Source organism: Polyodon spathula, chromosome 21 (genome assembly GCF_017654505.1).
Source record: "Polyodon spathula isolate WHYD16114869_AA chromosome 21, ASM1765450v1, whole genome shotgun sequence".
Classification (NCBI taxonomy): Eukaryota; Metazoa; Chordata; class Actinopteri; order Acipenseriformes; family Polyodontidae; genus Polyodon; species Polyodon spathula.
The window spans coordinates 2,943,545-2,971,024 of NC_054554.1; the positions used below are offsets into that span (position 1 = coordinate 2,943,545).

Consider the following 27,480-nt stretch of genomic DNA (forward strand, 5'->3'; position numbering starts at 1 on the left):
ACAGTACCCAATCTGGAATGGTCATGCAACTCTCCAAAGCAATTTAAACATGTGCAGTCCCTGCTGCCCATGGCTGTCCTACACACCCCTATTGACAGACGCTTCACAGGTTTTGGTGCTAATGTGATGATCAGGTGTGCATGGCTGCAGTGTGGGGCTGGGTTGGAGTAATGTGATGATCAGGTGTGCATGGCTGCTGGTAGGGGCTGGGTTGGAGTAATGTGATGATCAGGTGTGCATGGCTGCAGTGTGGGGCTGGGTTGGAGTAATGTGATGATCAGGTGTGCATGGCTGCAGTGTGGGGCTGGGTTGGAGTAATGTGATGATCAGGTGTGCATGGCTGCAGTGTGGGGCTGGGTTGGAGTAATGTGATGATCAGGTGTGCATGGCTGCAGTGTGGGGCTGGGTTGGAGTAATGTGATGATCAGGTGTGCATGGCTGCAGTGTGGGGCTGGGTTGGAGTAATGTGATGATCAGGTGTGCATGGCTGCAGTGTGGGGCTGGGTTGGAGTAATGTGATGATCAGGTGTGCATGGCTGCAGTGTGGGGCTGGGTTGGAGTAATGTGATGATCAGGTGTGCATGGCTGCAGTGTGGGGCTGGGTTGGAGTAATGTGATGATCAGGTGTGCATGGCTGCAGTGTGGGGCTGGGTTGGAGTAATGTGATGATCAGGTGTGCATGGCTGCAGTGTGGGGCTGGGTTGGAGTAATGTGATGATCAGGTGTGCATGGCTGCTGTGTGGGGCTGGGTTGGAGTAATGTGATGATCAGGTGTGCATGGCTGCAGGTAGGGGCTGGGTTGGAGTAATGTGATGATCAGGTGTGCATGGCTGCTGGTAGGGGCTGGGTTGGAGTAATGTGATGATCAGGTGTGCATGGCTGCAGGGTGGGGCTGGGTTGGAGTAATGTGATGATCAGGTGTGCATGGCTGCAGTGTGGGGCTGGGTTGGAGTAATGTGATGATCAGGTGTGCATGGCTGCAGGTTGGGGCTGGGTTGGAGTAATGTGATGATCAGGTGTGCATGGCTGCAGTGTGGGGCTGGGTTGGAGTAATGTGATGATCAGGTGTGCATGGCTGCAGTGTGGGGCTGGGTTGGAGTAATGTGATGATCAGGTGTGCATGGCTGCAGTGTGGGGCTGGGTTGGAGTAATGTGATGATCAGGTGTGCATGGCTGCAGTGTGGGGCTGGGTTGGAGTAATGTGATGATCAGGTGTGCATGGCTGCAGTGTGGGGCTGGGTTGGAGTAATGTGATGATCAGGTGTGCATGGCTGCAGCGTGGGGCTGGGTTGGAGTAATGTGATGATCAGGTGTGCATGGCTGCAGTGTGGGGCTGGGTTGGAGTAATGTGATGATCAGGTGTGCATGGCTGCAGTGTGGGGCTGGGTTGGAGTAATGTGATGATCAGGTGTGCATGGCTGCAGTGTGGGGCTGGGTTGGAGTAATGTGATGATCAGGTGTGCATGGCTGCAGTGTGGGGCTGGGTTGGAGTAATGTGATGATCAGGTGTGCATGGCTGCAGTGTGGGGCTGGGTTGGAGTAATGTGATGATCAGGTGTGCATGGCTGTGGGGCTGGGTTGGAGTAATGTGATGATCAGGTGTGCATGGCTGCAGTGTGGGGCTGGGTTGGAGTAATGTGATGATCAGGTGTGCATGGCTGCAGTGTGGGGCTGGGTTGGAGTAATGTGATGATCAGGTGTGCATGGCTGCAGGTGTGGGGCTGGGTTGGAGTAATGTGATGATCAGGTGTGCATGGCTGCAGCGTGGGGCTGGGTTGGAGTAATGTGATGATCAGGTGTGCATGGCTGCAGCTGGGTTGGAGTAATGTGATGATCAGGTGTGCATGGCTGCAGTTTGGGGCTGGGTTGGAGTAATGTGATGATCAGGTGTGCATGGCTGCAGTGTGGGGCTGGGTTGGAGTAATGTGATGATCAGGTGTGCATGGCTGCAGTGTGGGGCTGGGTTGGAGTAATGTGATGATCAGGTGTGCATGGCTGCAGGGTGGGGCTGGGTTGGAGTAATGTGATGATCAGGTGTGCATGGCTGCTGGTAGGGGCTGGGTTGGAGTAATGTGATGATCAGGTGTGCTTGGTTGCAGGTAGGGGCTGGGTTGGAGTAATGTGATGATCAGGTGTGCATGGCTGCAGTATGGGGCTGGGTTGGAGTAATGTGATGATCAGGTGTGTATGGCTGTGTGGATTTTGCTCAGTCACAAACAATCCCAGCTGCCACACTGAAGACCACTGGTTGAATTATTTCATGTTGTTTAAGGCTTTCATTGCTAAGTACCTGATAATCCCTGTAATCCTGGTTTTATTGTATTTAAAGGGAACCTCAATTCTGGATAATCTACATATTTTTTCATTAGTGTCCCTTTCAAAATCCCAAATTTGAGGCTGAATTCAGGGTAGACTTCAGCACAGAGTTTGAGGCTGAATTTGAGATGGGCTTCAGCATGGAGTTTGAGGCTAAATTTGGGATGGGCTTCAGCACGGAGTTTGAGGCTGAATTTGGGATGGGCTTCAGCACGGAGTTTGAGGCTGAATTTGGGGTGGGCTTCAGCACGGAGTTTGAGGCTGAATTTGGGATGGGCTTCAGCACGGAGTTTGAGGCTGAATTTGGGGTGGGCTTCAGCACGGAGTTTGCTAAGAGGGTTATCCCCCTGCTGCTAATGCCTGTTTAACGCCACGTCAACTGAAGCCAGATTGTGTTTTTTAAATCAACTCTTCTACCCAATCAGTGCTCATGCAGGTGACTGAGGGATTGTGTTTTCTGTTTTCTGTTTCAGCTCCGGGACATCATTTGATTTACAGGAAGAGCAAGATCTACAATGAGCAGAAATGAACTAAAATAGTGTCATCATTGTGAATTTCTGTTTTAACATTGACAATTATATTAGATTAAAAAAAAAAAAAAAAAAAAAAAAACAAACAGGTATATATATATAGTAAATGATTATACAGTAATATTATTAACTGTATCTGATACCTTTAATGACATTTGACTTATAGACATTGATTATGAAAGCTATTACTTTCTCTTTAATTTCAAGTCCCCTTAAGTATAGTACAGGGTAAACCTATATATTATATATATATATATATATATATATATATATATATATATATATATATATATATAAAAAAATACATTTAGGTGTCGGTCCAGACCGTCTTATCATCTTGGCGAAATTTACGTTAAGCAATTTCAGGATGTTTTTGTCATGCACGCTATTAATGAGTACAGGCTTAACCCAGACAAGCCTGGTGCAGATTGTAAAACTGAATGATTTGAATTTCCTTCGCTCTTTGGAGGATAATGCATTCATCCCTTGTGTTGAGGTCCAGGGCCAATACATTAAAATAAATAAATAAATAAATAAAAGGTTTTTAAACTCAGCCCACCCTTGCACATCGTTAAGTGTAATTTACTTTCTCTGACATGTAATCCCAACATCTGGTGTGTGTGTGGGAGTGTGTGTCTGAGTGCCTGTGTGCGTGTGTGAGTATGTGTGTGTGTGTGAGTGTGTGCGTGTGTGTGAGTGCGTGTGTGCATGTGTGAGTGAGTGCGTGAGAGTGTGTGCTGTTTCCAGATCTGCAGTGAAGCTGTTGTATAGTTCACAGACAATAGCAGAGTGCACTACAGTTTAAATACAATGGAACCACACTGTGATTGAAACACAGACACCCCCCAGCTCCTTTAACCATTCTAACCATAGGCTTCACGTCTTAAAAAAAATAAATAAATAAATAATAATAATTACTATGCTTTTTCTCCAGTGCATGATTTGCAGTTTTTTTTTAATGACAAAGAAAAATTATTAGAACTAAATAAAGATATTTGCCTCAGAGTGCACTTTCACAATTTTTGGAATATGCATACAGGAGTATTTCACAAAAAACAAGATTCAGTAATCAGGCGCCCTCTAGCTACTTCAAAGGGTACAACTAAAATCTCATCAACCTTTCAATTATTTTTAAACTTCCAACACTGTGTTGACAGTCCAGTTTGCTTACATTTCCTAAAGTTAGTTTTAGTTTCCGGGGGTGTGTGTTCCTTTGTGTGTCACAAACTGGCATTTATAAAACCTACAAGTTCTGATATACCTCAGGAAAAAAAAGAAAAGAGGAATAGCCTTTGTCTGATCATATTGATACTATATTACAAAAAAAAAAAAAAAAAACTACAAAGCTAAAGACGTATAATTATTTTCACACATGTTCATTATTTGCAAATAAAGATAAAACGAAAAAAAAATAGTTTTTTTTTTTTAAACTATTAAACGGTCTCCAGGAATTGATAGATGAAATGATAGCCGTATTAGTCCACAGATGATAGACAAAGAGAAGGACGTGTGATACCTTTTATTGGACGAACTAAACAATAATTAATCACAGCTTTCAAGACCTCGAAGGTCTCTTCAGGTGAAAGTAGGGCAGAAACATTGACATCAGACAGCTGTCACCAAAATATATGGTCTAAGTCTGCTCAAAATCGATATAAAGTCGAGGCGGGCAGGAAACAGGGGACATGTTGGTTCTACAATAGAGAACACTGTATTTAAAACTACAGCGGTAGTGGTGCCAACATGGCGAGAACTGGGATGCAGTTTCCTAGCATTCGACTCCCAACAACAAACTTGGAATCTAAGGAGCTGTGCTTGGTATCCAGGAAGTGAGATCAGTGGCAGTTCGTGTAGTTGTGGGTCCAAGATCGAAAATAGCCGAGTTCTTTCCAAAAAAAAAAAAAAAAAAAAAAATTCCCCTAAAAAACTGGGGTGGTTTAAGACCTACATTTTTAAAAGAAATGGATACAGAGTTAAAAAAAGAGCTTTAAATATTTTGTATGGTATAACCATGCAAACATAGAAACTAAAATTGGGTAGGCCTTTAAACGATGTTCATAGACATGTTATTATTCTGCTTCGTTTAGGAGGAAAGACGGAAGAAGCGAAATAATAATAAAAAAAACAAAAATCTGTAAAAGCTAAAAATGGAGAGAGTAACCAGCAGAGAAGAGAAGAGGGGAGAGAGGCAGGGAGAAGCTGAGGGATTAGGAAATACACCTGGTTACAAACGGATGTAAATTAAAGGTAACATGGGTCGTCTTTTTCTTACTTTTCACAAAAATACAAAAAAAATAAAAAATGATGTCAAATTCTTTTTTTTTAATTATACGTCGTTTTTTTTTCATAACAGAACGTAAAACACTACTAATAACTGTCAAGTCGTTTTTGTATAACGTAACTAGCAAATATTCCCTGATGCTTGGCCTACTAGTGCAGGGTACTGGCTTGCGCTGCTCAGTATAACAACATTAGATACAGCAGGTTTTGAATCTGCATTATTTTAATCATGTAGAAATATCGCTTTAACTGCTAATTTTTCAGATTATTTGTTTTGTGTTGCTCGGGACAGTATTGTAATGTATCTGGACTTTTTATTATGATTATTGTGCAACAGGTAATTAATTCTCCCATCTTAATTGGATGTCGTGACTACATACCGTTTTTTTTTTATGTATATGCATGACTATATGAGAAACATGCTCTGCGTGTTATTTCGGTAGCTACAGGTTTTTAATTCTGTTTCGAAAACACATTTAGGCACTGGTTTTACAGTTGGCTGGCCACTGGTAAATTATTAGCCTTTAAGTTTCTTTCAATGGATTAGTCATATGGACCTACAAAGTACTGCAGTTGATTCAGTAATTGCATTCATACTAAAACTGTTTAAAAGTGAACATTTAAGTATGGACTTTTTTTTTTTTTTTTTTTTGTATTTAAAATTTAAAAACAATCTTGTGCAATAAAACCATTAATCTTTAAAATTAAAACCATTAATCTAAATTGATTTCACCCTTTAATTCCCAAGGGATATATATAGATATATATGCAACAATTGAAAAAAAGTTTCAACAAACTGCTCAGTCTCTTGTGGACCTTAATGGGTTAAAAGCTGTAGTACCAACCAGTTTCATCTGTTAAGAGACATCATTTTGCCCTCTAGGGATTGGACCCCTAAAGTGTCAGGGGTAGTGGAGTGGTAAAATATTGGATGATATCGATTTAAAATTAAACCCGATGTGTTTGTGCCACCAGCATGGAATAGCTCTGCAGGATACAGTTTGGTCTGTCTCTGCAAACCTCTTGGAAGCTTTGTATCAGGAATACTTCCAATGAATAACCATGGCAGCTATTTGTATTTTCCTGTGCTAATGCTTAAGCAACATGAAAGTACGCTCATTTTCAACATTATTAAGCATGTCATGGACATATGTGTTCCTCTTTCAGTCGTACGGCTGTTTAATGCATCTGCCGTGTTGTTTTCTTTGGCAGCCCATGGGGTTCACTTTAATTGTTGATTCTTTTTAATGTATTAAGTTTTGAAAGCAGTACTTTGACAATTTGTCCTGCTGTAGGTAGCTGCAAATGAGACAATTCACGTTAAAATATTGCATTATTTTTGTTTTATTTATTACAGATTTAAAAAAAAAAGAAGCAAAACTGTTACTTCTAATAACGAAACCACGCCAGACTAGAAAATGGCACTACGGTAACCATGCCCGTTTGGACCAGCGACCCAATCGTTACGTGATGGGCTGCGGGGCGACTAAAGTACTTCCTGAGCCGCCCAAGGATGTCCAGCTGGACCTGGTCAAGAAGGTGGAGCCCTACACCGGCCAGACAACTGACAAGTACAAGCACTTCATCAAGGACGATAACAGCGGGGGCAAGGCTGTTGACAAGATGGGCTCTCCCTCCCCGCCACAGGCCACCAACAACCCCAACCCTGGGGGACTGGTCAATGGCCACCCAGACCCTGGCGACCCCAGAAGGAACAAGGTGGCCAAGTACCGGGCCAAGTTCGACTCTCGGGTCACGGCCAAGTACGATATCAAAGCCCTGATCGGCCGTGGGAGCTTCAGCAGGGTGGTGCGGGTGGAGCACAAGAGCACCAAGCAGCCGTACGCCATCAAGATGATCGAGACCAGGTACAGGGAGGGCCGGGAGGTGTGCGAGTCGGAGCTCAATGTGCTCCGCAGGGTGCGGCACACCAACATCATCCAGCTCATCGAGGTGTTCGAGACACAGGAGCGCGTCTACATGGTGATGGAGCTGGCCACTGGCGGGGAGCTGTTCGACCGCATCATTGCCAAGGGCTCCTTCACCGAGCGGGATGCCACACGAGTCCTGCAGATGGTCCTGGATGGGGTGAAGTACCTGCACACCTTGGGGATCACGCACCGCGACTTGAAACCAGAGAACCTGCTCTACTACCACCCGGGCAGCGACTCCAAAATCATGATCACGGACTTCGGTCTGGCCAGCACCCGTAAAAAAGGGGATGAGTGTCTTATGAAAACGACTTGCGGCACACCTGAGTATATTGCCCCCGAGATCCTTGTGCGGAAGCCGTACACTAACGCTGTGGATATGTGGGCGCTAGGGGTGATCTCTTATATATTGCTTAGTGGGACCATGCCATTTGAAGATGATAATAGGACACGGCTGTACAGGCAGATATTGAAGGGAAAATACAGTTACTCAGGGGAGGTAAGAAGTGTGTGTGTGTGTGTGTGTGTGTGTGTGTGTATGTATATATATATATATATATATATTATATGCTGCATTGCTATTGTGCATGCATAGGATAAGAAAAAAACAGCCCATATAATTCAGTGTTTTATCTAGGGTTGAGCACCTTGCATAAAGCAAAAAACTTGAATCACAGAAGAGTTCATTGTTATAATAATGGCTAAATATTTGTGTGTAGCGGAGGTGTGTATTGTCATAGGATCAGAACACAGCCCTGCACTGGGGGAAGTGGGATTGCAGCAAGAGACTGTTGGTTGTTTATTGAGGGCTTATTTATTTGTTTATTTATGTCATGTTTTAAATGAGAAGATAATCCAGAAAGTTAAGTCCTGCCTTGCTGTGATAAAAAAAGGATTGAGGATCAGAATCTGCAGATAGAGAGATGCCTGTCCTTATCTTTTTAACTATGCTAAAACACAGGAACTCACTGTGTATTCAAAACTGCCTTGTGTAAATGAAAACTGAAACAGATACTGACAGCTGGAGAATTTGTACTCCATTGCCAGTCTGCTGAACCTCCCAGCCCCTAAGCATTGAGAAGTCGGCCAGCTCCTGTGACTGATTTAAACTGCACTGCATTCATCAATACCCTACCAGGTGGTGGCTTTGCCTGAGTAGATGGAGAGGTTCTCCACTGCCTAGGTCTCCCAAATTGTGTTATCTGCATTCCTGCAGAGTGAATGATGGGGCTGCGGCAGATCTGTCATCTCCCACAGCTTTGGTTATGACAGCTTCAGCAGTGAAGTGTAAAAAAATAAAGAACAGATGAAACACATCCAGGCTCTGAAGAATTGCCTCTCTGTTACATGTGTGTTAAATTGATATAGGTGGAACTGACAAAATGTAATGTCGTTGTCCTTCTAGCTGATCGACAATAGCGGAGTGGTAAAATCCATTACGGTTGCAACCGTGAGAAAGATTGTTCCATGGAAGCAATCTCTGTGTTATCAAGAGGGTCAAGAGTAGAAAAAAAGTGCACGCAAGAAGCAATAAAACACTAGAGTAGAACACGCCTCACTTTTGATAAAGCCTGCACATAAATTAGAATTTGCACGTGAAATGAATATCAAATAGACGTCTGAATGTGTTGCTTGTGGGCATGATTTACTCTTCAACGTTGTAGCGGCAAAGATATCTTTCTGCTTATTGTATCTGGGATGGAATGTGGGCACCTCAAACAGAGCTGAATCTGCTCACAAAAACTTAGTTAGGTAAAGGCTGCAGAAAATCTGTACTCCCAGACAACACAGAAGTGGAACACCTACGACATGTCAAACCTGAAGAATGCAGAATTTCATGCAAATGTATTGCATGGTACCACCAAAGCGCAGGGTCATTCCTTAGTAATTGACTTGGTGCTTGAACCAAGACTAGCTGGCTCCAGGTCCCACGCTGTATGAAACGTGTCTTCTAAGAAGACGACCCCATTTAAGCAGGAAACACTGCAGTTGAGCTGTGCAAATACCAGACTAAGACTAAATGGAACTGGGATTTATTAAGACCGGCATAATGAATAGAGGATGCATGACAAAAATAGGAATTATATTTGGATCAGCTAAAAGACAGGTGTATGTGTGATTTATCTATGGTTCCAAGAATTGTGTGCACAATTTTTATACTGCACCAAGAACTTTTATAAAAGTGAAGCTGATGCATTTATATTAGTCCAGCATGAAAACAGGAACACTTAAACCAAAAGAGAATGTAGAGCAAATCAAGGCAAGTAAAGCTTAGCGATCAATTAGAGTACTATATTTAACCATTTAATAAATATTCGTTTGTCGACACACTGTGACCCGCAGGAGATGAATGCATGACTTGTGTACTTAATAAACAAAAGAATGGCAGCAAATCAAATAAAGCGCTCTTTAAACCCCACACTAACTCAGGTAGGCAACTCTTTGTTTCATTCTGCTCAGGAATGACCTTTTTTTGGTCTCACCCAGCACTTAGGATTTTCTACTGCCAATGTCTCAATGTCCCGATTACAGAAGATGAATGGCTGTATTATGATTATATTTCATTAAAAATGAATACATTATGTTTTGGTACAAAGCTTCATGACTCAACATTTCCAGGAATGCTTTAAAATCAATTTTATTGCTACATATCAGCTTTGTTTACAATGTTAATGTTTTCAGCACTGCAACAGCACATAGGGAACTGCAGACCGGTAAACTAATCTAGTATATGAATACATATATTTTGTCACTGAAACAAGTGGAAGACACAGTTTAATTACTTGTTCTAAGGTAGTTTTTTTTGTTGTTCTTGATTTGTATTCAGGATATGCAAATATTTTAAATACAAGTCTATAGCTAAATGACTGTACCCTGGTGCCTTTTCTGTAGGTCATATGCTCTGTTTGCAGAGTAACCAACAGGTCTTGAAAAGAAGAAATAGGGGCCAGTGAGAACAATTCTAGCGCTTTTATAGTGATAAGAAACCTCGACACATTTTTACACTGTAATATTTAAACTGTGATCTTCCACTTAAGCAGGTTATACAGACAGGCAATTGATGGACCTCGGCCCTATTGCGTGCTACCACTGTGTGGAAGTTTTCAAAGACAGGTGTATTTGCGTGATACCGAGTGTCAGTGTCTGGCCCTGCTGGCTGTGCCTTACTAGTTATGCATATTTTGGCACTGAATGTTGGCTTCTGATCGTTGCCAGCTTTGGATGCCCTGGAAGTTCCCTTGCCTCTGACCATGTATGTTATCTGCCTGTTAGGTCTTTATGTTCTCTATTGGTTAAAATAGAAGGCTGGTCCACATTGCCTTTTTAGTGGCGCCCACCTGGATGTTAGTTGGAATATGTGGTTGTCAGTGGTCTATAAATGAACCATTTTACTGCCACATGTCAATAATACATAGCCATTTGACTAAATATGTTTAAAAAAACAATTTGATCTGATATGACATTATGCCCCTGGATATACTTTGCTTTTGTTCACAAAAAAGAACATTTATTATAATATTATTATTATTATTATTATTACTATTATTAGAGGATTTAAAGACCAAAGTACGATTGCTTCTCAGGAAGATAAAATCAGGATTCAACATGCAAGCTTCTGGTGCCTCATGCCTGCATCCTTCGAATCATGCTTACTCTTGCTTCTATAGTGTAAAACATTGATTGCATTGGGAGATTAAAGTGTTAGGAAGGGGTGTAGGCCTTTACTTTGCAGAAATAGGCATCCATGTGTAACACTTTCCTACACAAGTGACATCAAACAATATCAAGTTAATGATATTTGACGTCTGGCAGATCAACATGACCAGCACAACAGAATTGAGGACTAAGGTCTAACATGCTTTTTGATGCTGTTAAGTCTGTGTGTTACTGACCTGTAGTTGGATCTTTTGAGTCATTTTCTGATGCAGCAGTTCTTTTTGATGCTGCTGTTTGATCGCATGAAAGACCTGCTCTTGCTGCTCTGATGCCAGTGTGCAGTAAATGCTAAGAAACGCAATGAAATCTTGTCCTTCTGTTCGCTGGTTTTAATTAATGTTTTCATGCCCAAAGAGTGCGAGGTACAGTAACAGCTATGCTGGGGGCATCGTTTTAATTGGTAATTTGGAAAGATTATTTTGTATGTGCGGCATACAGAACAAAGTATAATGAAATATTTTTCTCCCTTAGTCATGTGAGGGGCCTACAGAACTGCCATGAATATAAGATGAAGATGGAACTGAGAACACAGCACTTTATTTAAAAAATAAACCCGAATTAAAGCATTTAAAGCTAAAACTGAAAATAGCGCATTCAAACTGGTACCTGTCATTTACTGTGCTGCAGTATAGTCTGTGTGTTTATTGAAGCCTATAAGTTAGCAGTTACAGCAATATGTTACATTTGTTGATGGTTTTCTTTGGCATCAGTAAACGTGCTCTCTGCTGCCATCTATTGACACCGTATTAGGATGAGTCAGAAGTCAGTTTCTCCATTCTGAGTAACATGTATATTGAGAGTGCCTCTGCATCCACAGCAAATTGAAGAACTTCAAATATGACTGAAGACTGCCTCTGTGTAGCATTTAGCAGAGCGCAAGTTTTATTTCTTATAAAAACCTGTTGAAATAAAATAGAAGTAGCGTCACTGCAATGTTTTTATCTTGAACAGTATCTTAAAAAAAAACCTTGAAGCCTGAAAGTTGGGTTTGTCATTTCCTCTTTCTTTTCCTTATTTCACCCTTCAGCCCTGGCCGAGTGTTTCCAACCTTGCCAAGGACTTTGTTGACCGTGTGGTTACTGTCGACCCCAACGAGCGGATGACAGCCGGCCAAGCCTTGAAGCACCCCTGGATTGTGACCATGGCTGCCTCCTCTTCTCTGAAGAACCTGCACCGCTCCATTTCCCAGAACCTCCTGAAGAGGGCGTCGTCTCGCTGCCAGAGCACCAAGTCTGCCCAGTCCACACGCTCCAGCCGCTCCACCAAATCCAACAAGTCAAGGCGTGTGCGGGAGCGCGAACTGCGGGAACTCAACCTACGCTACCAGCAGCAGTGAGAGGGAGGGCTGAGAGAGAACTGCAGGAACTCAACCTGCGCTACCAGCAACAGTGACAGAGAGGGCTGAGAGAGAGAACTGCAGGAACTCAACCTGCACTACCAGCAACAGTGAGAGAGATGTCTGAGAGAGAACTGCAGGAACTCAACCTGTGCTACCAGCAGCAGTGAGAGAGAGGGCTGAGAGAACTGCAGGAACTCAACCTGTGCTAGCAGCAGCAGTGAGAGAGAGGACTGAGAGTGAACTGCAGGAACTCAACCTGCAGCAGTGAGAGAGAGGGCTGAGAGAGAACTGCAGGAACTCAACCTGCAGCAGCAATGAGAGAGAGGGCTGAGAGAACTGCAGGAACTCAACCTGCGCTACCAGCAGCAGTGAGAGAGAGGGCTGAGAGAGAACTGCAGGAACTCAACCTGCGCTACCAGCAGCAGTGAGAGAGAGGGCTGAGAGAACTGCAGGAACTCAACCTGCAGCTGAGAGAGAGCTGAGAGCAGCAGTGAGAGAGAGGGCTGAGAGAGAACTGCAGGAACTCAACCTGCAGCAGCAGCATGAGAGAGAGGGCTGAGAGAACTGCAGGAACTCAATCTGTGCTACCAGCAACAGTGAGGGAGAGGTCTGAGAGAGAACTGCAGGAACTCAACCTGTGCTACCAGCAGCAGTGAGAGAGAGAGGGCTGAGAGGGAAATGCAGGAACTCAACCTGCACTACCAGCAGCAGTGAGAGAGAGGGCTGAGAGAGAACTGCAGGAACTCAACCTGCGCTACCAGCAGCAGTGAGAGAGAGGAGCTGAGAGAGAACTGCAGGAACTCAACCTGCGCTACCAGCAGCAGTGAGAGAGAGAGGGCTGAGAGAAAATGCAGGAACTCAACCTGCACTACCAGCAGCAGTGAGAGAGAGGGCTGAGAGAGAACTGCAGGAACTCAACCTGCGCTACCAGCAGCAGTGAGAGAGAGGGCTGAGAGAGAACTGCAGGAACTCAACCTGCGCTACCAGCAGCAGTGAGAGAGAGGGCTGAGAGAAACTGCAGGAACTCAACCTGCACCAGCAGAGTGAGAGAGAGGGCTGAGAGAAACTGCAGGAACTCAACCTGCTCTACCAGCAGCAGTGAGAGAGAGGGCTGAGAGTGAACTGCAGGAACTCAACCTGCACTACCAGAGAGAGAGTGAGGGGAGGTGAGGAACGGCACTGCTGAACCCCAGCTTTCTTCCACTGCACACTTTTTAAAACATTTTTTATAACACTTTAGTTTAAGGATCTCTTACAAATTTATAAACAATCCAGTAAATTATTTATAAATGGCTACTCTCGAGCCATGATGGTCAATCTTAGATTGAAACAAAAAAAATATATATATATATATATATCTATATATATATCAAGCCGTACCCATGGGTAGGCCTCCGGAATCAGATATTTTTTTGGGTGGTACCATACTATTTTTAAATTACATTTAAAAAAAATTATATAATATACAAAATTACGTACTAGGTATAAATTTATGATATATCATGTATATGTAAATCAACGGAAGTCTAGACATCTGAAAACAGACATTGAAAAAAAAGTCATGACCCTTTGTAGCTTTATTATTATTATTTTTTTAGAGTCAATTTATTCTCAGTTTAATTACAAATACGTGCACTTCATCGTAGGGACGTCCTGAGAAACGCTGTATATAACCGGTACAAGGCGTTGAAGCAACTGTTAACATGGCTTTTGTTCAGTTTTAAAACTAATGCAGTAGTACAGCACCCCTATTACGTTATGGTCTGATGCAATAGCTACCGTAAACTGAGCCAGCTGGGTTTTGACGGCAGTCACAAGAGGCGTGCGTCTGTTTGATTATAACAATGAAGTGCTGCTCCTGATCACTAAATCTTGTGAATACATAAGAAAGGCATCCAAGCAAAGCAGTGGGTGGAATTTCTTTACCAAGCAGGAGAAAATGTAATTTGCAAACTCTGCCAAGGAAATATTTCATTCAAAGGAGGAAGCACACTTACTTATTGTGTTCCACATTATTTAATTTTAATTTTATTTATTTGCTTATTTATTTTTAAATAAAGGCTATTTATTTTATCTTTTTGGAAAGAAACTATATTTCGTATTGGAAGCCACACAGTTTTTATTAATGGATCGCCGAGTTATCACTGACATAAACCAACAGGATGTTATGTTGTTTTCTTTCTGATTTAGTTCCTGAGAAGAATAGCAGCCACAGTTCTTATTATTGAGGTGTACTTGCCGCTCGCTGTGTGTTACTGTTTTCTGTAAAACATTGATAACCTCTCAGTTAAGAAAAGGCTTCATGCAAAAGCTTGTTTTAACATTGTCTTTATTATGCCGGCTAGAAACCTGCCCTTACAACTGCATTGTCATATTTTCTACATTTTCTTTAAGTTCTCAAATTAATAAATCAATATCCAGGTAGTATAAAGAGACCCAGGTAGCGTAAGATAATTTATAATTTAAATTTTTTTTTAATGAATGGAATGACACGTACCTTATCTTAATTTTAGACCTATTCCAAAAATTCTGAAATTAAGGCAATATGAAAAACCCTTAGAATTGCTTAACATGAACCATTCAGATACTCAAATAACACCTGTCTAATTATCTGCACCATTTATCAATTTGGTTTTTATTGATCCTTAAGCTATAGTGTGTGATATATGTGTGTGTTTGTGTACCATACATGACCAATCTTTGCACACTGTAAACACTCACTGGATATACAACAGCTGCAGAGCTACTCACCTGCCCCATCAACAGCGCCTAGCCAAGGGTCAAACGTCACTGCTTCTTCTAAGTCAGTCCTGGTTAGGACCCTTCACGCTCTATCTGTATTCATTCACCCAGTACAGCCCTGCTGAGTTTTACTATAAGTTTAGCAGTTTTCCCCAGGATCACTCCAGTACCTGAGCTGGGTTTCATATCGCTTTGCATCAGAGCATGTTTCCTCAGAGCTACTCTGCTGGGGTGCAAGGAGGACAAGTGACTTTCTGCAAGAACTTGTCTAGTTTCCACAAGCAAACTGGGCCTGGCCTGATTTCACAAGACTGTTTCCACCACTGATAGCTGGGGCTTAACTAGGTTGTGTGTGCTGAATTAGTGCCTGGCTACAGTAATAGCAGGACCAAGCCATGTATTGTGATGGAAACATGAGTCCATGGCTAAGCCTGGATTGAATCCATAATCTCCCTGTTCTAAGTCGTGTCCATTGATGTTGTCTTTGCAGGTTCCCGTTGTTCTCTATATTTTCATGAAAGGACTTTGGGTTTTAACAGGACTTCATGTACAATATGGTTGTACATTTATATTGCAGACTGAGCCATGGTTAACATACAGCCACTGACAGCACCAGGCTACTCTGTATTTGACCAAGTGGTATAAACTTTACCCTCTTATGGCAGCCAGCCAACCAGCCAAATGTAGTTGAAGTATTTTCGAGTTGCACCGTGCCAGGAATCCATTCCAGCCAAGGATCATCTTTCTCTTTCAATGTGTTTACAAAATGCCCTGTAAAGTAACAGAACCCCATGCCCCAAAAGAACCAAAAAGTGTTTTGAACTTTATTTTGAATGCTCTCCCATGCAGATAAGTGCCTTTAGACCTTATAGGCATAAGTGAGATATTAACATGCCTTGCCTATTTTAAAAAGCCTGTAATGCATAGTCAGAAACGCAACCTTGAAGTTATTGCCCTCTAAGACACTGTGAACTATGCAGCAGTACCAGCTGTTTGTGCTACACGATTTCCGTCATGCTCTCTAGTGATTTAGAAATTGCATATATTGGAATTCAAGCCACAAATCCAAATAATTGTTTGCCTGTTCACCTTTTTAAGTTATTTGTGTAACGCATTAAAAAGATGTTTGCAAAAGTGCCATATATTCTATTAGCTAATGACAGTAATATCCTGTATAAACTGATAACATAGGTTAAATACCTCCATGGTTTAAGTATTGAGAATATTTGGTGATTAATTTTTAATGTGTTGAGGGGATTTGCTAAAACTTCAAAATCTGTCGCTAGTAAAGTACATTTGATAGTTATTATGCACTTCATGTAGTTCATCCATAACATCAAACTAAAATTGCCAGTTAGTGTTGTTGTTTGTTACACCCACGTGCCAGCTACAGTAGGAACTGCCCCCCCCCCCCCCCCCCCACACACCTTAGATTGCCTGTTCATCAGCAAGTGAACCCTTTGCAAAATACAGGGTGACTCATATTAAATATGTTACTTGAAGAGAGTTCCAGTCGTGGTAATAATGCTGCAATGTATTACCTTGCTAACATTAGCTGTGCTGTGAGGTGGTCAAAGCTGATTGATTGATGAAAGCATGGTGTGTTCTGAATATGCCAGTGGGGAAAAAAGACTATCTGGAGAAATGACTTTGCCACTCAGCCAGAGTGAGTGAGTGACTGGAACTGATGAGGGATAAACATGTATCAGTTGTGGTCCATGCTGTCTGTGTTTTCATGTCATTTGTAATACCAGTGTTTCATTTGAAAAGGAGACTGATTTGATTTTTTGATTACTTTGTACTTGTCACCAGCACTTTTAAAGGGGCCTACAGTGTGAACTGTAGGCTCAGAAATGGTACTTGTTATTAATAAATGATCTTTATAGACCGGGCAGCCATAGGCTTGTGGCATGACCACTCTTAATCTCCAGTATCAAAGAATTAATCGATGGCACAGCATTGCCAATATCGGAATAACCTAATATCTTTATGCATTGGATTACAAATGTTAAATCAGTTCTGCTGGCCATAGCCTAGTATCTCTCGGACAAATATAGAAGTTCAGAAGTTTGTTCTGCAGCCTATTGTGGCTTTTTAAATGCTGCTGAAAGATTAAAACTGATGAGCAAAGTCATCAGATTTTTTTTTTTTTTTTTTTTTTTTTAAAGGATCAATAATTGAACCAATATACCGAGGCTTGTGACTTTCACAATGGTGTGTAATTAGCAAATATTATTAGAAACTACAGGTATTGAAAAAACATTTTTTAGACATGCCTAAGTAAATTGGAAACTTTGTTTTGTACTGTGGCAATTAATGTTGACATTTCATATGTAAAATACATCCTGAAACTCATTCTGATTTAGTTTTTTTTTTTTTTCATTTGGACATTTTGCCCCATTGAGTACAAAGCGAAAAAACATAATTGTCTCCTTAAGAAAGGTTGAATTTGTAGATTTGTGTATTTGTTCTTGTCACAGATATGTTTGTTATATGTTTTTGTGTTTTTATAGAAGGCTAATAATAGATTTTTTTTTATTTTCTTTAACGATGAACTGGTTCCGTCTTGTTCATAATGTGCCTAGGAAATAAACTATATAACTGTGTTTAGTTTAAAATGAACATGGATTTTAAGATTATTAAGATAATCTTTCGTTAACTACACTTGTATACATTTTTAGTACAGACCTACACCCCCTATTACTCCTCCTCCATTGCATCCCTTTATACGATTCCCTTTAAAGTCTGAAATGCTACACTGGGCTTCTCAATAACCCTCCTAATTTATTTCCATATACTCAATGTGACAAAATGGTGAGTATATGGAGGAAATTCCATTCTTCGCCATATACCTTATAACCCTTAACCATCTTGGTGTTGGAATCGTCTATTTCTGATCTCGCCAGTTTATAACCTTGAAGTGGATAATGTCGGTTTATGATACTGCACACAGACTGTAAACAACTAAAAGTTAGAACTACTGAAATATTTAGAAATGAGAAGGATTTGGCACCGGACCCTGAAGAGGGGTGGACCTGAAAAATGTTCTTTGCAGAGATTGTTATTTCATGGATAGGTAAGCATTTGAAGATTACTTTGACCAAAAGCTCAATTAATTTTCTTGGGATATAAGTTAATGTGATAATAACCAGAGCAGATGAGGAGCTATATTATATCCTGATTTCATTTACATATAATCAAAGATGCATTCATTCAATTCTAATACATATTATTCCGCCTCAGTTCATGGCATGAACTTATTACAGCATATCGCAAAATCATTTTTTACCTTGAAAAAAAATTAATAAAAAAAACTTAATTGTGTTGCCCCATACTGTAAGTTTTCAAAAAGAAAGGTCACTAGTTCTTTCCTCATTATTCTGCCATTCACCGATTAAGATACATTTGGATAATACTTTAGAGGCAGCTCAAGTCATTAAATATGTGTTCTTATGGCAATGTTTTTGCAGAATTGTTTTATTTTACTATAATATTACACAAATAGAACACCAACATCTGCAAAACTATATATTTGTGGATTCTGCCTTATCCGTGTAGGTGTTGGACAAAACAAGTGTGGAAGACTACCATGAGCAGCAAAGATAGGCAATGTGTACATTGTTATGGATAGATAATTCATCATTTAATGATTTATTACCTCTTATAATTCCTATGTATGTTAAAGACCAAATTGTATTGAAATTACAGGCCGCAACAAACTGGATGTGTTATTAAAAGAAAAAAGTTTGTGTAGAATACATAAATGTCATACTGTAAATGTCAAATCTGAAAACGAATAGTTTCATATTGTAACTGATGGTTACAGAAACAGCTTTATTTTTTAACTGACAATTAAATGTTTAAACATAAGCATTTTTTTCTATCTTAAATGAATAACATATTTTGAAAAATAAATAAGAAACAAATGGCTAATAATAATTGCTGCGTGCTATTCCCCCAACTGAAATGAAAAGTAGTTTTTAAAGTTTTTAAAGGATAAAATTGGCCACGGCTAATGACACTGGTAAGCCATCACAAAATGGTCAGCCATGCAATTCAACCATATTATTTTCCAGTTGTTACAATACAATGCAGCATATTCATTGGCAATAATAATATACTACATTACTTGTTAAGGAGCCATTTAAATTGGAATACACTTTATAGACAAGGCAATCCCTCAAGCCCCATTGGAATCCTATTATCACATGACCGCAGTGCATGCTTTCTTTGATCACATTGCCTGGTGGTCGTGGGGTTGTCTCCTCTCCCTAATCTAGCTCTTCTATTAGAAATGTGGTTGGTTTATCAGGCTCATTCACCTCTGATGTTTCCAAGCATTCCAGTACCTCCTGGATTAGGGGTGCTTGCAAACCGTCTGCTGCCTCTGTCTCTGCGCTACTGCCGAGAGGTTCCAGCAAGATCTCTTCTATCATCATAGATTTCTTTAACGGCTTCTGTCTTTCTGAGCTTCTGATAAACAAATCTGGTTCTGGATTAGCTGCTGTAGTTTCAATCTCTTCTATTAACTTTTTCCCTGCTGTCAACTTTTGAATGTCTTCCAAGTCAGAGTCACTTTCATCGCTCGCTGCAGAAATCACTTCAATTTTCGGTCGATACACTGGCTAAAAAAGAAAAAAAGAAAAAAAGACCTGTTTTCCATTTAGAGCATATAGCAGAGATGCAATAATGATGATGAGGCAGTCCTGTAATAAGAATGGATTGCCAATAGGTGGCAGCAGTGTAGAATATCTGTATTTTTATATCATATTAGCAACTAAAATTGTAAATGTGTGAAATACATTATTGTTTTTAGAAAGATGCAAATAACTTTATTTTCCCTGCAGACTGGGTTACTTAATTTGTACACTTATTGAAATAGAATATGTTTGTATTTTAAATTATCACTTTTTCTGGCTGTTTATAACATACAGTTTAAACTACTTAAACTTCTTAAATATATTAGGAATCCTGATAAATGTACAGGTTTAGGTAAAAGCAAAAGCAAAACAAAGCCAATCTAATACAGAAAGAACCACTGTTGTGTGAGGACTAAGCATAATAACAACAACAACAAAAATAATAAGAAAACATACCTGTGAAGTTAATATGTCTTCAGTTTCAGATATTTCTATTTCTTCCAAATCTGGCAGATCCTTTTAAAAAAAAAAAAAAAAAAAACATTTCAAAAAACAAAGAAAGAGATGGAGCACTTTATCAGTGGACAAACTGAGGTGTATTGGTTGGAGAATTAATACCAGTAAAGGAACCTGATCATAGGGGTCCCGTACCTTTATTACTGAAAGTGCAAAATGTATATAAACCAATCTACATTTACAAACATCAACATTTTGAACAGTTTTTGCCAAATCTAGGGCAGTACTCGCATCAATATAAATCTAGGGAAGTACTTGCATCAGTATAAATCTAGGGCAGTACTCGCATCAATATAAATCTAGGGAAGTACTCGCATCAATATAAATCTAGGGAAGTACTCGCATCAATATAAATCTAGGGAAGTACTCGCATCAATATAAATCTAGGGCAGTACTCGCATCAATATAAATCTAGGGAAGTACTCACATCAGTATAAATCTAGGGAAGTACTCACATCAGTATAAATCTAGGGCAGTACTCGCATCAATATAAATCTAGGGAAGTACTCACATCAATATAAATCTAGGGAAGTACTCACATCAGTATAAATCTAGGGAAGTACTCGCATCAATATAAATCTAGGGAAGTACTCGCATCAGTATAAATCTAGGGAAGTACTCGCATCAATATAAATCTAGGGCAGTACTCACATCAATATAAATCTAGGGAAGTACTCGCATCAGTATAAATCTAGGGAAGTACTCGCATCAATATAAATCTAGGGAAGTACTCGCATCAATATAAATCTAGGGAAGTACTCACATCAGTATAAATCTAGGGAAGTACTCGCATCAATATAAATCTAGGGAAGTACTCGCATCAGTATAAATCTAGGGAAGTACTCGCATCAGTATAAATCTAGGGAAGTACTCGCATCAGTATAAATCTAGGGAAGTACTCGCATCAGTATAAATCTAGGGAAGTACTCGCATCAGTATAAATCTAGGGAAGTACTCACATCAATATAAATCTTTTCGTGATTCTCCAGGTCGATGGTCTCGATTGTCTCACTGTTTTCCAGCTCTGTTACCAGGGCACCACAGATAGCCATACTGTTGGTTTGTTTTTCTGTTACACAACAGGAAGAACAAAAATAGTTTGTAAAATGCTTGTGAAACTGAGCTCGACTTGGGAGTTATTTGTTTCACTAATAGTATTTGCTGCAATGCTGTAATTCCTGATAGTAGAAGTTTAAGGGCTAAGTCTAAATGCTTGAGGTCAACCCTTTGATATAACTTGTGTTTCAAACCACACTAGAGGAACAATTAACCACATCATTATGTTTACAAGTCCAGCCTATGAAGTATTTGGCCTGCTAATGCTCTCCTCATGTGCCACAGTTTCCATGAAACCCTGTACCTACATAAAGCTCCCATTTCACTTTACAAACTTTGACAAGATACACACATTAAATGTATTCATCAGGACTTGAACTGTTACCTGCTACTGGGATTGCAGATGGTACTGCTTCATCTTTATCAGTATTACAGTCTGAATCTGTTGATGCAAGCTGCTCTTTCCCTCTTTCTGAGCTTTCCTGGAGGTCTTGTTCGACTGTTCCTGCCATTTCATCAAGGAAATCATCATGGGCTTGCATGGTTTCATCCACAAATGTCTGAATCTTTTTCTGGGTGACAGGGTCAGTAGATTGACCAGGAATATCCATATTGTTTCCAGCACCCTTCTCTGAGATAACACCTTCATCTATAAAGACATTACAAAGGGTTAAATATAAATAAGTGGTTTGTTTAATGGGTAGATGTTCACTGCCCATGAAATAAAGTGAAAACATCTAATGAACCATATTCTAAATATACCCGAAGACATATGGAAACACAATTACTTAAGAAAAAAGCAAGAACACTAGCATAATGTCTTAATTCAGAATTATACAATATAGTTATCCATTTTATTATGATAAGTCATACTGATATGTGGGCCCCAATTCATAAAACTTTAACTCTCACTTTAAAGAAATGTTTGAGAACATTCTCTAGATCAAATCAACACTCAAATCTTTCTTAATTTGGCAAAACAGGTTTTTAAAGAGTAAGTAATGGGGTTATGAAAAATATAGTGTTACAAGTCCCCATGTGTTGCTACAACTGTTTAAATAACGTAACTGTCATTTTTCTTTTCATTGTTAACATTCTGACAACTTTTTACACTTACAAAAAACTTTAAAGTCTGTTTCAAAGCGCTTTTCAAAAAATGGCCACTCTATTGCACTGGGGTTTGAGATCTGTCCTCTAAATTACTGCAGTAAAAGCAATTAAAAAAACAAAAACAAAAAAAAAAAAAACATTACAAGTGCTCTGGCTTTTCTGTTCCGTACCACATACTGGATCGTTCTTGCTGTGTTTCCTGTTTGACAATGTGGGCAATAATCCTTACTCTATTAGTGCACTAGAGTGGACATTTTAAAAAGAGCTTTGAAACACAGACTTTAAAGTTATGTTATTAGGATGTTAACAATGAAATGAAAAATTACAGGTACGTTATTTAAACAGTTGTAGCAACACAAGGAGAGGTGTAACGCTGTATTTTATGGAACCCTTTACTTACTGTTTAAAAAGCCTTCAAGAAAGTTAAAAGTTTATAAAAACATGAAGACGAAATATAAAGAAATTCCAAATAGACACCGTTTTCCTTCATGTCCTTGTGCCCCTTCTTCTCTTCTGCCTTCTTCCTGATTTCGGACAGAGCGTCAATGCTGTCCTGGATCTTCCTTCTTTCTCTTGTCTCCCACTGTTGCCGCTCCTCTTTCTCTGCTTCCCAGCCTCCTATGGTCCATGCTTCAGCACAGGCTCTGGCAGGAACATATTTAAATGAATAAATATTGCAAGTAACACCAGTGCAGTATCTTAAGAACCAGTCTTGTTATTAACGGTTTTGATGCAAACAATGAAACAAAGGGCCTAATTCAATTAATATTTAGCAGGGGAAACAGATTTTAATAGAAGGAGAATAGAAATAACCCATGTAATAACCACAGCATAATTGCAAAAGGAAAATTAATAACCCCATGCTCTGCCTGTGATTGGACTAGCATTTAATTAAAAGTTTGTATTCAACATGTGCTAATTAGATCAAGATAAATATTGCTCCTTATTCTGTTTGTTTATTGCACGAACTTATATTTGGTTTATTGCACTGACTTTTATTTGCTTAAAAGTATTTGTCCTTGCAATAAATTGATTGAATTGGGCCCTACAGGTAAGTGTCACAGAAGTTTCTAATGTACCTTTTTTTCACAGTCAATGCACTCTCTCTGTACTTACCTGTCTTTTGGAAACACAGGCCTGTCATCCAGATATGTCAGCTTTTTCAGACGGACTGTATAAACCTTCCTGTAGTTAGAGATCTTCTTAATCACTTCATTACCCATTAGATTCAACACTCGCTGTTAACAGAAAACACAAAAGCAGTGAAAACAGCAGCCAAGACTGAAATGCCTATGCAGTACAACTGACACATGTAATGATTTTAATAACGTGTATTAAGGTTATATGCATTGCTGATTGATATGTATAATATATTTATATCAGACTTACCAGGTTAGGCATGGCCTCAAAGACATAAAGTATGTTTGGATCATCCAGTTTGTTGTAAGAGAGATCAAGAACGCTAATGCTTGGGCAGTCCTTTAAATGCTCAATATCCTGGACAGTCTGTACCTTATTGTGGGCCAGCTGCAGAGTACTCAAGTCTTTAAGGCAGGCTATTAAAATAAAAAAAGAAATAATCAAATAAAAATAAACAAAGAAATAGTTGGTTCTACTTTGATTAGCCAGTTATGCTAAAAATAGATTGTACAGTGGGTTTTCTTTCATGAAAATTAAAAGTTTTTCCAGCAAAAATCTGGACTTTTATCCTGTTTTTGTGTATATATTTTCAGTGTGCAATAACCTACTTTAACTGTGTTCCTTTTACAGAGTGATGTTGTTGCAGCCCCTTTACTTCCCTACTTTGTCCCTCGTTTTCTCAAAGGGAACTTAAATAACATGTATGTAAGCAACAGCCCTCCAGTAATCTTATCCTAAATGCAGACTCACAAACACGGTCACAGTGAACACCTACAGAGGTTTTCAATGGTCTGAATGTAGTTATTGTTGAGGTTGAGTGAATCCAGTTTTTGAAGCGGCTCAAGGTTTTCCAGTTTCTGAATCAGGTTCTGATGCATGAAGAGGCAACGCATCTCAGTCTGTGCTTCCAGGTTCTCGATTTTCTGCAGGCCATTGCATTCTAACCACAGGCACTTCAAACCTGTATACTCCTCCAGATTTTCAATGGTGACAAAACCTAAACAATGCAACACAACAATTCAGGATCTTCATGTGCAACTGGGGGAAATATTACAAAAAAACAAAATAAAACAAAAAACTATATAAGAAAAAAGAAAGTGGTATTTTAGGTACTTAAAAAGGTAGAATAATTGATTACAAATCAATTATCAGCACACTTCAGACTATAACTCCATCGGCTGAATACAAAAAAAACAGTACTTTAAGAAGTTGATACAACCATATCTGAAACTGAAGACATATTAACTTCACAGGTATGTTTTCTTATTATTTTTGTTGTTGTTGTTATTATGCTTAGTCCTCACACAACAGTGGTTCTTTCTGTATTAGATTGGCTTTGTTTTGCTTTCACCTATGTTTTATATCAACTTCTTAAAGTTCTGTTTTTTTGTATTCAGCCGATGAAGGACTTATAGTCCGAAGCATCCTGATAATTGATTTGTAATCAATTATTCAACCTTTTTAAGTATACAAAATACCCTTTTCTTTTTTCTTCTTTTTTCTTATTGATCATTTTGGTACACAGCAGTCTTCCTTTTTCTCAGACTTTTTGTAGAGCTGTCATAATTCTCAAATGTGAATTCTAAAATCTGGTTCACACTTTAGTGAGACCATCGCTCAGGGAGTTTTCCAGACTCTCTAGTCGTGTGACTGTTACAGTCACCCTTGGATAGTCAGAGTTTCATTTTTCTCAACTCTTACTGGTCTGTTGCACACCTGTTTCCTGGTAATCACGAGATTGAAGTATGAAACAACCTTGAAGAGGCCAGAAGTTAAAGGGGGGCAGATATATAATTTACAATAGAGATTTAAAAAACAGCTGCTGGTACAACCTTTATAGTGCAGGTAGAGTGTATCGTTCAGATAAGGCGTCATGTACAGCTTCTGTTGTTTGCAATGGTCCTTCAGGAATTTCTTGGTCATTCTATAAAGAATTAGAAAAAAACCTATGTCAAAATTCAATAAAAGACAGTGGTCAGAAAATCCCATGCATACATTCTGACATGAGTGTTACAAGTTGAAATATGTATTTATTTATTGTTATTTTATTTAATTTTACGTTCTTAATAGCACACAACACAACAGCATCCTAAATACCTTGGACCAAAGTCATTTTCTTTTTTTGTTGGTTCCTGTATCTGGGCTTCATTATTTTGTTCATTGTGGGGAATAGTTCCATCTGTGTCTCCATTAGCAAAGGAAACAGCTTGAGCTATTGGGAGGGAGAAATGAAGAAGCAATCCTTTTAGCTGCTGCCTGGGCATATGTTTGCACCATATTATGAAAGTATTTTATAAAATTTCAAAATAACTTTATCATCATAAGTTTACTGGTAAATTGAGAAGTACAATGTGTTTTTTATGTGGTGATACTCCACAGATGGTCTTATCCTACCCTATCATACATGCATTCATATTTTCTTGATAAAAGTTTGCTATCCTAACATATGTACGGCTCCCTCCAGTATAATACATCTTTTCATCTGTGATATTCAGCTCCACCTAGGGATAATACAGGTAACTGCATGGAGGCAAGACGAAGTACAACATTTGCACAAACTGCATTTTCACTTAAAGGTGCAACTTTCTGGAATTAGTTACCAGACAACATTAAAGGTACTCTTGATTTTAAAGATTGTACTGATAAAACTAAAAGTGTGGTTAAAACAAAAACAAATCTGTGATCACTAATTGTAATTATACTGTTTTATTGCATTGGCACTTTAGTATGTTATTAACTGTGGTATATTCATAGATTTTAGCAAATTGTTGTGCTGATTTATTAAAATCAGGAGTGGGAAAGTAATTATTTTGGTCCTATGAATTGTAGCTGTTTTCTTTTTGTTATTATAACTATGCATTTGTTTGAAGCTAATGATTGCATTTTGTTTGAGGAGATCACTTATTTAATCTAACCATTGGAAATTGCTCCCTTCTGTAAATGTTACTTTATCTGTAGTATTTTCTTTTTTGATTTTTTTTCTTCCTTTCTATACACTTGTCCAGGGACGGCGAATGAAAATGAGCTCATAGCTAAATATGGGTGCAATACAATTCTACGTCATCCCTGCCAAATAAATAAAGAAAGAAACTGATAGCCATCATGACCACAATGTACAGTACTAGTGACATTTAAAACAAGTCTAGCATAGATCTGATATAATCTGCAGGTCAGTGAGTTGTTGGTTTACCTTTTTCGGGGGTAACTTCTACTACTCGTCCTTCCATCAATATTGGCGATTCTCCAGTTCCTTTCAGGGAATCCGCATCACTACCTTGCAGACTGTGTCCCGTGTCAACGGCGGCTTCTTTAGACACGGACTCCTGCTGTTGTGGCAGCATTTTCACGTCTTTAAAAAAAAAATAATAATAATAATAATAATCACTCCGATAATAATATGATATTCCATGCAATCGAGATACGGTTATGATGTCATAAAGGGGTTTTTATTTTTTAAATTTACATGTTTATTTTTTTTTTATGTCGCATGCCGTTTACTGGAAACGTTATATTAAACGATATTTGGAAAAACACAGTGCTTTGTAACATGACTCACATGATAAATTGTATTCAAATTAACGCCTACAACTCTGGACTCAAAACAGCTCATTGAAGTGTACACACACACACACACAAAACAGTTACCCTAAAGTAAAAAATACCCGAAAAGTTGTATATTCTCATAACCGGTAAAGCCATACAGTCTTTAAATACACAGCTTAAGCCTTTTTTTAAATTGGGCATAATTTCTGTTCATATGCCGAAAATAATTTTACACCGCTTACCTTGTTTGTGCTTTACAGTTCTATAACGCTTGTACTGTAACCATGGCAACAGTTAACCTCGAGAACACAGGCAAAACGCATCTTCGAGGCAACTACAGCGACTCATCTCATCTCTCGTCGTTGATTGGCAAACACCTCTGCCGATCACTTTTTGAATCCCCGCCTACGGAATTTACTCTTTCGATTGGTTAAAGTATTTTTTTTTTTTTTTTTTATTTAAAGATTCGCTTTCGCTCTGATTGATTAAAATCACTGTCACACTTATAAAAATCTAATTTGATTGGTGAAAGTAGTCGCCAGTCGAGTACAATGGGGCGTGAGTAATAAAATTCCCTTTTTGGATTGGTTATCGCTAAAGCTTGTGTCCGAAGCTTTTCC

The 27,480-nt window shown here is 39.3% G+C and overlaps 2 protein-coding genes across 2 annotated transcripts; one reads left to right on the top strand and one right to left on the bottom strand.

Moving 5' to 3' along the window:
* Nucleotides 1-4,627: 4,627 nt before the first annotated feature.
* Nucleotides 4,628-12,121, top strand: pskh1 (protein serine kinase H1). The gene is made up of 3 exons (XM_041222429.1): nucleotides 4,628-5,093; nucleotides 6,484-7,556; nucleotides 11,802-12,121. The coding sequence occupies exons 2-3, from the start codon at nucleotides 6,597-6,599 to the stop codon at nucleotides 12,108-12,110; spliced, it is 1,269 nt and encodes a 422-aa protein (XP_041078363.1). The 5' UTR covers nucleotides 4,628-5,093; nucleotides 6,484-6,596; the 3' UTR covers nucleotides 12,111-12,121.
* Nucleotides 12,122-14,455: 2,334 nt separating this feature from the next.
* dnaaf1 (dynein axonemal assembly factor 1) lies at nucleotides 14,456-27,188 on the bottom strand. Its single transcript, XM_041222416.1, has 12 exons — nucleotides 27,103-27,188; nucleotides 26,508-26,666; nucleotides 25,415-25,529; nucleotides 25,150-25,241; nucleotides 24,093-24,314; nucleotides 23,567-23,733; nucleotides 23,294-23,415; nucleotides 22,655-22,821; nucleotides 21,453-21,716; nucleotides 20,971-21,080; nucleotides 19,952-20,011; nucleotides 14,456-19,480 (listed from the first exon to the last, which is right to left on the bottom strand). The coding sequence occupies exons 2-12, from the start codon at nucleotides 26,656-26,658 to the stop codon at nucleotides 19,127-19,129; spliced, it is 1,824 nt and encodes a 607-aa protein (XP_041078350.1). The 5' UTR covers nucleotides 26,659-26,666; nucleotides 27,103-27,188; the 3' UTR covers nucleotides 14,456-19,126.
* Between the last annotated feature and the right edge of the window lie 292 nt (nucleotides 27,189-27,480).